The following is a 12,633-nucleotide window of genomic DNA, read 5'->3' on the forward strand; positions in this document are numbered from 1 at the left end:
TTTTAGTCAAAGTGTTCCTCTAAGTTCTTTCAATTTTCGATAACTTTAAATCTTTAATAATTGAATCAAAACTAAAGTTTGGTACAATATTCCTTTCAATATATATATATATATATATATATATATATATATTAGTATATAACTTGCTAAAGAATTTTTAACTTCATTATATGTAATTTTATGAACTTTTTTTTTTAAACATTTCTTCAATTTTTTAACTTATGAAATTTTTTAAGTTTAGTTGATGTAGATCCATTTTTTTCATCTTCATTGCAAAAAAAAAAAAACAATTCTTTTACCCTAAACCTTTAACCACATATAAAAGGAAAATAGATTGTTTCATAAAAACAAAGGTAGAAAATTATCTTACTCAAACAAATAAATTGTTTCATTGAAAATGGTCCTTAACTCCTCAATCTCAATGTGGTGGATTTTAAAAATAATCAAAGATTGAGGTTGTTAGAAATGTATAAGCCATGAGAGAAAGAAGAAAGGATGCGTACAAAAAAACGCACAAGAAAAGTTTGGGTAAAAACCAAAAGAGAGTTTGCTTCCAGATTTATTAAAACCTTTTGTTCAATCTATAAAGTACAATGTCCCATCATATTGAAGGTAAAATAAAAAATAAAATAAAATAGAATATTTGATAATAATAAAAGAGAATCAAATATATGATATCTCTATCAATATAAATAAAAGTAGGAAATATATAATATCTTTATCAGAGGTTGAAAATTCAAATAGAGAAAAAATGTCAAAAAGAGATAGAAGTATGAAATAGAGAGAAAAAAAATCAAGAAGGAGGAAATGTTGTTTTCAAATTGAAAAAATATATATATTTTTAAACTAACTTGTATATATAGAGTGGATTTTATTATTATAAGATATAAAGCATAATTTATTGAGCAGAAGTCAATTTTGTGAGTAATATAATGTTTTTTAATACAAATGTTTGTGTAATTGAAAATGGGGAAGTTATTTTCTCTAATAAAAACAATCTAAAAGGAAAAGGTAAAATCATGATAAGAAAGAACAAACTAGGGGACAAAGATTACATCAGATAACAAAAACTGTTCAAAAATTTATGGGTTAATTTCTTTTTTATATTACCAATTTGGATCCATTTAAAAGAAAAAGTAGGGATAAAGTTAAGTCGTCTTTCGTGTGTACAATTTTATTATATTGAAGTCACCGATATTAAATGCAACTTTAGTGTTTTAAAGATGTTTTTAATGGTATTGAAAGTGTATTTCATATACAACTTATTCAAGATGCTTCAAAATGAAGTTGTGTTTCATGCGCACAACTTAATCCTATCTATAATTTTTTTTAAAACAAATCCAGATAGGTAATATAAAAAAATTATTACCCCCTTCATAAATGATCCAAAATTTATGCATTAATCACAATTTTGTACACATCTTACTCTCATTTGTTACTTGTAGTTATGTGTAGGTGCACAAATTGAAGCTAAAAATATATTCTCACACAATTGTTTGATTTGGTATGATAAAAAATAATTACTATAATAATTAGGTACAGGTGATAAAATACGCATAAAAAAATGTTACAATGACATAGATTAATCGTTTTATACACATACAAGTCGCAAATACTTAGATTAATTATTTTATAGATTAGTGTTTATTTTATAATTAATTATTATCTTTTATATCATTATATATAATGGATTCTCCCTTTTGTCTATACATCTTCTCAATCAATCATGCTAGTAACCTTTTTAAACTAAAATAATTATTTTACTAATTTTATTCTTTAAGTATATTTAAAAGTTAACTATTCTTAAATTTGATCATCTTCTACATTTTAACAATTTTTATGGAAGTACAATTCAATTAACATGACAATTAAATATGTTCATGGACAAATCACGCCACATAACCTTCTAATTGCTTCTACATCAAAGAAACACAATTCCCCATAATAATAACTCATTCATATATTTATTTATTTGGACAATAATATTTTAACCTACTCTTTTTGACATGCTTTTAATTCACTACTTCAATCATCATTAGATTATCACATCACATCATTAAAAAGAATCAAAATAAATGATCTAATGATGATTGAAGTAGTAAGTTAAAAATGGGTCAAAAAGGTGAGTTAAAATATCATTATCCTATTTAATTTTTGTCATGGATTCCTTTTGTTGAGTAAATATTTGTTGAATGACTTTATTAGGTTCAAAGTGGATGAAAGTGACAATGTCCATTTGGCATGATAAAGAATTTGATATTCACAATACATATTTTATATTTTATTTTATCTTTGTCTTTAAAAATTAACATTTTAAAGAGATTGAGTTTTACCATATCTTTTTTCTTATTTATTTATAAGATAAATAAGAATCTAACTTGAATGACTAAACAAACTTGGGATGAATCGTAAGAATATATCTACCGTAATCCTAAAATAAGATAGCAAATTCAGAATTTGTTACTTTTAATGTTGTGCAGGAATATGGACAAATTTAAAAGTGCATGATCAAATACTTACCAAATTTTGATCAAGAATCATTTTCAAATTAAAGTTAAATTTGAAGAATTAAAAACATATTTACCCTTAAGAATATTCAATATAATTTTATGTTTAAATATGGATGGACAAAAGTACTTTTTTTAACATTCATAATGATTAGAAAAAGATTATTAACTACACTTTTTTCATATCTTTTATATGTAAAAGATATAGTTGAAAAAGGAAAGTTTATGAAATTAATGATTTTCGTGTTATTGAAATGATCTCATGAGAAATTCATGTAGCCATAGTTTTGATAGAAAATACACTCTCATATTCATAAGTTATATATAAGAGTGAATTTTATATATATTTGCTGTAGGACATTATTTTCTCTCTTGTGAGTAAGCTTATGACCTTTCGTATCACAACTCTTTGTTTAATCATGAGTAACTACATTTCAAAGAACAAGAAGTGTTTTATCTTTAAGTGATTGATGACTAAATAATACTTTGTTTATAAATAAAGAGTGAATCAAATCCAAAATAATATTTGGTTGTATTTTTTGCGGTGGTAGTTTGCATGCGAAATTTGATCAATAATTGGACGCAGTCCTTGTTAACAAATGAAATAATATAAAAATATCAAGAGTAAATATTTTTCTTGACTTTATCTCTTTGTAATTGCATTTTATAAAATGACATCTAATCAAAGAAGGAGAGTTTTTTGAAACAAGATTCATGAACAACTTTTGATAGTGCATTTATCAAGTTCAAATTGTGTTTGATCATAGATGTTAATATTTTGAAAATCTTTAAATAATTTCAATACACAATTCAACCCTCATTCTTTATATATTCTACTTGTTTTCACAACTAGTATCAAAGCTTAGTTTCTAAAGAATTAAATATCTAGCAACTACTAGAGGTAAGAGATCCAACATAGAATGACATTTTAATGTCAAGGCAGCATCCCTTACAAGGTCAATATTATTCTTAAGGGAAGAATTTTCCTAGTGAAAAGACATGATATAAATGTTTATCAAGTTTAGTCATGGAAAATCATAATTAGAGGAGATATTAAGATTAATGCTCCAAACAAGATTGGATGCAAGAGAATATTGACTTTATGTAGAGCCTAGTACACATTTATTTATGTTTTATCAAAAGGTTGAATATAAAAAGGTTTGCAAGTTGAAACCACCAAGGAGATTCAAGACTTCCTTAAGATCAAGCATGAAGGAAACAAGGATGTTCAGTTGAAGAAAGTTGTCACCATGTTCCACTGAGTCATTTACCATGAAGATGGAAAAAAGATGGTGACTAGTTTGAAAGTATGCTAGTTCTTTTGAAGAGGATAGAAGCTTTAAGATAAAGCTTCTCTAAAGCTTAGATTAACTTGAACTTGTTGGATAACATGCTGAAGGTTTGGGAACATAAAACCACAACCATTCATGAGCCATGTGATTTGAAAAGGCTCACATGGGATGAATTTATATAAACCTTAAAAGTGCATGAGGTGTGTTGGGTTTTTTGAGAGAGGATCACCAGAGAGATACAACACCAATGAGACATGAACTCAACTCACACAGAAGGGATTAACACTACCTCTAACCCAAAACCTTAAGACAATGAATTTATGGGTCTTCATCCTTATATGATATGTAATTTTCTATTTTTACTCAATGTGAGACTTACACTCACACTTTGATTCCCAACAATCTCCCCTTCAAGTGTGAGTCCCTTCATATTGGTACTTCCCCCTTGAGCAAAAGCATTTCAAGCCAAGTACTCATTACTTGTACTATCATTCACATAACGGGACACACTTGCTTGACCCTTTGTCAAAAAGACTTTTGATACTGGGACTCGTATAAGTCGATCACCACACGAACCTTCGACTCTAATACCACTGTTGAGTTTTTTGAGAGAGGATCATCAGGAAAATACAACGCTGATGAGAAATGAGTCCAACCCACACATAAGGGATTAACACCACCTTTAACCCAAAACCTCAAGGCAAAATAGTTTATGGGTCTTCATCCTTATATGGTGGTCAATTTTCTCATTTTTACTCAATGTGAGACTCAAATTCAGACTTGGATTCCCAACAACATGCATCTCTAAGATCGTGAACAAAGGTCTTCAACAAAGGTTTGCATAAACACGGTACATACATAAGGAAACTAGAGTTCTGAAGGCTTTAGAGAGAAATAATGATTCTTTTGATGAGTTGTAAAACTCAATTGATGAGGAAATATTGTTGATGTTCAAAAAGCTTAAGTAGATGATTAAATTAAGGGTAAGGAAAGAGATAATTTGGCAATAAAAGAAAGGAAAGTCACATCTAGGAAAAAGAAGGACGAAGATAACCAAAAGACCATTTGGTACAAGTACATAAGATTAGGGTATATAAGGGCAAAATACCCCAAGCTGAAGAAGAAACCAATATTCAAAAAGAAGAGTCTAATGACTATGTGAGATGTTAATTCATCATAGGTAGGTAGTTTTATTCATGAGGTTTTAACTATGTAGAGGCATATGCTCGTGCCTCTTATCTTACACTTAGATGCATCATACTCTCTTCTTGAAGTATTACAAAAAACTTCAAATTTCCTTTGTTGACGAGAAATGATTAGCATTGGCGAAATGGTGAATCTTTCCTTCAACTTGGAGAAACTTCATTCACATCTCTCATCCTATGTGAAAGATTGTCCTTGCTTAGTGAGTGTGGTTAAAGATAAAGCTAGTTGGGAAAAATCCTTAATAAATTTCATTTAATACCTTCCCAAACTTATAAAAGCTCTTAGTGTGGGAAATGGTTTTAGGTCTCTTTCATTCCAATACAACACTCACCTTATCTGGTTCTAAAAACACTCACCTAATTCTTGAGTATAAATTCATCTTGTGATTGAGTATTTTTTGGATCGCAATCACTTCTAACAAAAATTGAGTATTATTTGAAATTCAAACACTCTTGACTAAGAACACAAATTTTATAAGGGTTAAATATGTTTTTGGTCCCTTAACTTTTAGTCAATTTTGGAATTAGTCCATTTCAAAATTTTAGACCAATTTAGTCTTTCATTTTTTGAAATACGTGAATTTAGTCATTTTAATCATATTTTGTTAGGTTTATTTGATGTTTCATACATTTCATGATTGTATTTGAGTTGTTTATAATGCTTGACACATTTTTGCTTAAATGTTAAGTCAAATATTATTATAAAACACCTTTAAAACGTCAAATAAACTTAACAAAATTTGATTAAAATGACTAAATCCACGTATTTCGAAATATGAAGAACTAAATTGGTCCAATGTTTCGAAATTGACTAATTTCAAAGTTGAATAAAAATTAAGAGACCAAAAACCTATTTAACCTATTTTATAAAATATTTGATATAAAGGTCCACGATTTTTGTTCACTAGAAAGAAAAGTAACGTCTTATGATTAATACAAAGATTATCACTTTTCTATATCGCTAAATGATGATAAACAAAAGTTTTTATAGAGCTTGGAGCACAAAAATTTAGCAACGTTTCAATACTTTGAATATGACTTTTTCTCCTGTTTTTCTTCTAGAAAGAAAAATTTATATATGGTGAAAAATAAAGAGTAATATTGCCAATATTTTTTGACCATCGATTAACTTCAGCTTAAAAAAAAAATCTTTTTCCGTCTGGTAATGCGTGAACATATAGTTGTATTGACTGTGCACTAGGCATGCGGTAAATGCTTATATTTTATTTAAGTAATATATCGATAGTTGACGTAATAATTATTTAAATTAAATGATAATAATAATAGTTAATTAAAAATATTTAACATTTTATGTTAACCTAATTTCAAAATAGTAATTACTTATTATTGTTACTCATAATTATATTTCACAACATAATACTCATAAATTTAAATTAAATATTATTAATCATTCATCATGACCGCTTCAGTCCTATTAAAATCTATTTATAAAATTTCAGAACTTTATTTATAATTTTTTAAAATATGAAAAATATATTAAATATTATGGTTGATAATATGAAATAATATTATTTAAAACTATCAAATTTAGATAGGGCATTTTGTTGTATTAACTTGGTACTCACCAAAAATAATTTCTCCTTCTCTACTCTCCTAATATCATTTACCCTTTTGAAAGCTAAACCAAGCTCTCCTCTGTGCTTGATCGTGACGGCCGGAACCCGCTCGCCTCCGCTCTGCTCCGCCAGTACACCCGTGAGAACCTCCGCTCCACCGTCACCCGTGCCGTGAGAAACTCACCTCACATTCGCGTGCTCTCTGTGAGTGATTGTGCCTCTTCTAGGGTTTTTCAAGGGCATTTTTTTTTTTCTTTTGCGAATTTAAGAAACCAGATATTCTTTTTCTCTTTCATGGAATCAATCAAATTAATATTATTCTTCTGTAATTTTTTTTTATATATTTATCTGGGTGATGTATGCTTAATGTTAGTGAGTGGCATATTGCATCAGCATATAGTCGTCTAAATCAAATGTTTGCACTTTGATCATAATTGAGCACACCCTAACACGTTTTGCTTGCCGAATTAACTGTTCCTTCCCTCACCAGAAAAGAATTACGGTTTTCAGTACATAATTGTAAGAATTTGTTAAACTGCAGTGTAATACTCAAGCTTGTGTGCCCATCGATGACACTTTCACTTTCAGTCCAAGCGTCCATGTCATGATTCTTGATAATTTGAAAGAGAAAAATATAACTTATGGTAGCATAACAGCCACCATAATTCTTTCTTGACAGCATTTGCCTTAAAAGGATGTGTCTGGTGTAAAATTTATGGTAACATAACAAGGCCCTGTCTGGTATTCTAATGACAGGGTATGATCATGTACTCAAATTTCTTTGCACAAATCACACTCATACGTTTAATTTAATTTTCACCACTATGATCAATTTCGTATCACAAATCACACTGTTGATTACAATCCATTATCAATAAGTTAAATGATACACTATCTGACTACCCTTAAGTGGAGATCTTGGCAATGAAAATGCTCAAGTTTATTCATTTGCGAGACTCTGAATCTTTATAATCTTAGATTTTGAATTCTCAAACTTGCAGAGTTTTAACTTGATTTAGTTTTCCATTGTTCTTACCAAATAATATTAATTTGATTGATTCAACCTCACAGGGGAGAGAAGCAGTGAATGTGTGGTTACATTATTTGGTGATTTCTGCTCTTGATTCTGATTCTTGGATTTGTTCTGCACTCTTCGCTGTTCTCACAATCTTATATTCCGGATTAGATTTCTCAATCTTTATCCCTTTATTTTTATTCAGTTCAATCTCAAAATATGCCTCCTTTTACTGTTATTGTCTGCTTTGCTTAATGGGATATTAATTATGCAACATAATCAGGATAAACTTTTACCTACCAAGCTCCTAAAAACACAAAGTAATCTTTTTAAAAATATCCACTGCTGTGATACCTGCAGGTATAAAATTATTTGAATAATTTTCAAACTGAAATGTAGCATGTAACAGGGTATTTTTTACGGGTGTCTGTCTATTGACTATCCGTCTCTACCTGTTGTCATCCACAACTGCTGGGAGGGCATGGTTTGAGCAATGTCTGATAAATTATAATAGGGAGTGTTCTTACTTCACCCTTAGTTTGAGATTTGATGAATATGTGTTTTGCATTGTAGAAAGAACAAAGAGGAGAAAATGAACAAGGATAAGATCTTCAAGTTAGCAAAAGGGTTCAGGGGTAGAGCCAAGAATTGCATAAGGATTGCAAGGGAGAGAGTGGAGAAGGCCTTGCAATATTCTTATAGAGATCGTCGTAACAAAAAGAGGGACATGCGTTCTCTTTGGATCCAAAGGATCAATGCTGGTACCCGTGTACATGGGGTATGTCTTCTCGCTTCTTTTCTTCTCTTACAAATCCATAATCTTTCTCAATTTTATAGTTGACCAAGAAATTCAGTGTTAAGTTTTCAAACTTTCATTGCTAAGTGTGTGTTTGATTTTGGTTGAGAAAGAGCCTAAAATATGCTGATTATAGAGAAATAGTTATTACTGTTGCGCTTGCATGTTTGGGGATTGTGTTATCAGAAAACTAAACATTGTCAGCCGTTTTGCTAATTCTTATACATAACACATGTGTACGCATATAACTCTAACACCTTCTCCAGTTGAATCTTCTGCCAGAGCTTGTAATATCAGGATGTTTTCACACATAGACGTCTAACTTTTGCAACAGTTCCACTTGAAAGCTCTGGAAGCAAAACCTTTGTTTTATATAGTTAAACTGTTGCTTCCTTAAATAGGCTGCATGAAAAATATAATGATTGCCGTATTAATTTTGCTTTGTTGTGATGTTACCTATTAGAATAATTCTTTGCTATAGCATTGTCTGCAAACATAGGACTGGCTTCTCTGCTCTCGAGTTTTGTGTTTGCTTTTCTCTTGTTGGTCGTATTTTATATATGAAGTAACTTTCTATGAGTCTTCTCTTTCCCCAATCATGTCATATATATCCAGCATCTCTAGACCGAGCAACTGCTACTGCTCTCTTGTCAATTGGTTTTAGTTAAAAGCTCAGGATGATGTGAGCTTTGTCTGATGATTAATGGGATCAATGAATTTATGTTCCGCTAATACTTTATTTATTAAGGAAGCATAGGAGGATGCACGGGATGAACAAATCATTCAGAGATGGATTTTGTCTCTTTTGTATGATAGGAGTATGCCATGGAAATGAAAGTGTTCTTTGGTGTAAAATAGCTCGCTTGTTAGACAGATTGGATTATTTGGTGAACTTGCATCTGAACCTTATTCGCTGTAGTAAATGGCAACCTTTATTGTGCATTAATACCTTTATTTAGAGTTTATATTTGCATGTCATGATGAGGTATTTAATCTTCTGCCAATTTCTTTGCTGAACATTTTTTCCTTTATTTGCCAGGTCAATTATGGGAACTTTATGCATGGGCTGATGAAGGAGAATATCCAACTTAACAGAAAAGTTCTGTCAGAGTTATCTATGCATGAACCCTATAGCTTCAAGTCTTTGGTTGATATATCGCGAAATGCATTTCCAGGAAACAAGAATGTTGTGATTCCTCCTAGAAAGGTCGCCTTTTAGGGGTCATGACATGACACTTTAGCAAACATTTAGTGGTCGTTTATGTTAGATTCCTTAACAAATTTTGAGGAGTTCGGGTTTCGTACGCTATCTTTTCAATTTTATATGTCTGTAATTCACGAAGACATTATTATTGAATACTCTTTATCTGTATGATCTTCCTCCTTCGCTACCCCTTTTCAATGTCAGAAATGTTGGGACAATAATAAGCCTTAATCCCAAGTACGGTGCATTTTGCTTCCATTGGCCTCTACCAAAAATTAAGATTTTTTAGTACATGTGTCTCCAAGGTTTTTGTTTCCTCTTAGAACTGTTCCTTGAATCTGTAAGTTGAAAAACCACAGCTATTTTTTGTTTCATCTCGATCCTTAGCAATGTCACTATAATTTGATTATCTGAACACATTAGAATGTTAAATTCATAAGACAAGATCATCAAGATATCACAGTAAATTTTATTTTAAATTTCTGTGCTAAGCGGAGTTTGTCTAATGTTTTCATTACACATACAGTACAGATTTGATGATTCACTCTTCGAAAACTATTACGAAAATATTACTTTCTTTTCTCATTTTATTTTACGATTATAAAAATTTACATTCTTTTAATAATTATAGTCTCCTTAAAAATAGGTTGTGAGGTTATAAAAACATTATTTTAAAGGAGAAATTGAACAGTTACACATGCAGGCCTTATCAAATGAATATAAACAGTTACACTTGTCCAATGCTGCCCATTAACAAGTATACAAATTGTGTAAAGATAAGAAGGTCATAGAAATAGATAAAATAGAATGTGAAGAAGTGAAAATTGAGAATGAATGGTGCATTCAAACACCAAAGAATAGATCTGCAAATTTTGTTTAGACACTATTATATAAAGAATAAGCAAACCCTTATAGCAAGGAACAATCTCAAGTTCTCGTCTTAATTTACACATTAGATGTGTGTTTTGGAGAAGGCACATAGCTCACATCACCGAGCATACAAGCAAAGTATTCTTTGGAGAAACAATGTGTTATTTTCTCCTTCTCTTGCATAGGACAACTAAGAAAAGTCCTCAACATAGTTAAATCAATCTTTGCACGAAAAGGAAGAACTAGGTTCCAAGAAAACATATATAGCTAGCTGCTCTCAATGTGTATATAATCAACATAACTTCACATTTCTTTCACCAAGGGAAGAAACAAAGATACGTACACTGCAAAATAAGAGAAAAAGAAGAAACAAAGGTGAGAATGTCGTTAGATGAAAGGACAAATGCACAAGCAGCTGCTGAACCTGTTCATGAAGATTTTATACCACCCTCCGATTGGGATCGCCAGCAAAATAGTGACACGCTGATTCTTATGCTTCCAGGTTCAGTTCCCTTAGTTTATGCCTTATATATTTACTTAAAAATGTTACTCAAATTAATTCCATCGATTAAACTCATTTTCTGATAATACTAACGAAGTTATCATATTAGAATCATCACGATTTTATTTTTAAAAGACACTTCAGAATATGAAAAGAAAAAGTTGTAATTAAATTATGATTGGTCTTCACTCTTAAACGATATAAAAGTATTGGATGTTCTGAATCAAGTTCCAATCGAGAATATCTCAAATACGATGATCGATCTTAACGATATTATTTTAATGGACTTGAGGTTGACGTCATAATATTGACTGTGTTTGTAAAGGCAAAATTTCTCTTAATCCTCAATTGTGTTGTTCTAATCATTCAATATTCTTATATGGCATATGCATAGAGAGGACAATTTAAATACAACTTTATCTTTCCATGTTTAATATATTCTGCAATGACAAAATTATAATGAAAATTTCATCCTTCAACGCGAAAAATAATTTGAATGTAATATTAATCCTAACAAATTTATCTCGATACACACGAGAACTTCGACAAAAAAAAGAAACATAATATAAAAACGAAAAGGAAAAGTAAATTTTCTTTGTAGGTGTACAGAAAAAATTCTATGAAATTAAATAATTAATGTGTATGTATGTATGTTTGATATAACAGGGTTTAGAAAAGAGCAATTGCGGGTTCAAGTGTCCTCTAACCGTGTCCTAAGGGTGAGTGGTGAAAGAAAGATCAGTGAGAACAAGTGGCGTAGATTTCGCAAGGAAGAACCCCTTTCTGATTCTCATGACACCAGTGGAATCAGTGCCAAGTTTGAAGCTGGAATGCTATACGTAAAGCTTCCCAAAGTCATGAAACCACCGTCGTCATCACCACCACCATCATCACCACCACCACCCCCACCACCGTCACCAACACAACAAAAACCTTCAAAGCCCCACCAACCAACAAGTACAATAACCGATGATAATCACAAACCAGATGCTACTCAACAACAACATCATGATGAAAAAGACTCAAAAGAAGACACAACTGAAGAATCCAAGATTGAGGAACAACAACCACTACCACCACCACGACCACCTCAAGAACATGAAGACTCTCAAGTGATGCTGCAAAGGGAGATGAGCAAAGCAGAAACCGGAGACAAAAGCAGAAGTTATGAAGAAATGCATGAAACGACACAAACGACAGTGAAGGAGCAAAAGGAAGGTGATGAAGATTCTGAAAAGAAGGTGGCACAATCACAAATAAAAACAGATGATGATGAGAAAGATATGAGGGAAGTTATAGGTTCTAATAAGGCTGAAGGAACTGGTCTTGAAGGGTTAAGTAGGATTGGTGTAGCGAAGATGAACATAAGGCTAGAGAAGATTTCTGACATGGTTTTGGAGGTTAAAAAGCAGAATAAAGTAGCCAACTTAGTTGTTCTTGTCTTTCTTGTGTTGCTTATTGGACTCTACGTAAAGAGTGTGGTCAAGTCATCTTTTGCAGGACCCAGAAACCAAGAACTTTAATCAATTGCTTCATTTTGTGGGGTTTCTGTGTCAACATGCATGAAGGCCATGAGATTATAATTAATTGATTGTGATCTTAAGTTCTTATAAATAGATTGTGATCTTAAGTTCTTATAATTACTTTTTGTATATTTCTTCCTTT

The 12,633-nt window shown here is 30.9% G+C and overlaps 2 protein-coding genes across 3 annotated transcripts; both read left to right on the forward strand.

The window, feature by feature from the left end:
• The first annotated feature begins 6,571 nt into the window (after positions 1 to 6,571).
• Positions 6,572 to 9,852, forward strand: LOC114162137 (50S ribosomal protein L20). 2 transcript variants are annotated; one of them, XM_028045924.1, is made up of 4 exons: positions 6,579 to 6,785; positions 8,006 to 8,091; positions 8,170 to 8,374; positions 9,432 to 9,852. In XM_028045924.1, exons 3-4 carry the CDS (start codon positions 8,189 to 8,191, stop codon positions 9,609 to 9,611), a joined length of 366 nt encoding a protein of 121 aa, XP_027901725.1. In that variant the 5' UTR covers positions 6,579 to 6,785; positions 8,006 to 8,091; positions 8,170 to 8,188; the 3' UTR covers positions 9,612 to 9,852. The 2 variants fall into 2 exon arrangements, with proteins under 2 accessions (XP_027901724.1, XP_027901725.1); XM_028045923.1 differs by lacking the exon at positions 8,006 to 8,091 and having other exon boundaries at positions 6,572 to 6,785.
• A 921-nt stretch (positions 9,853 to 10,773) lies between these two features.
• LOC114164356 (inactive protein RESTRICTED TEV MOVEMENT 2-like) lies at positions 10,774 to 12,633 on the forward strand. Its single transcript, XM_028048994.1, has 2 exons — positions 10,774 to 10,968; positions 11,635 to 12,633. The coding sequence occupies exons 1-2, from the start codon at positions 10,848 to 10,850 to the stop codon at positions 12,489 to 12,491; spliced, it is 978 nt and encodes a 325-aa protein (XP_027904795.1). The 5' UTR covers positions 10,774 to 10,847; the 3' UTR covers positions 12,492 to 12,633.

The sequence above is a fragment of the Vigna unguiculata genome, chromosome 9 (assembly GCF_004118075.2).
Source record: "Vigna unguiculata cultivar IT97K-499-35 chromosome 9, ASM411807v1, whole genome shotgun sequence".
Lineage (NCBI taxonomy): Eukaryota > Viridiplantae > Streptophyta > Magnoliopsida > Fabales > Fabaceae > Vigna > Vigna unguiculata.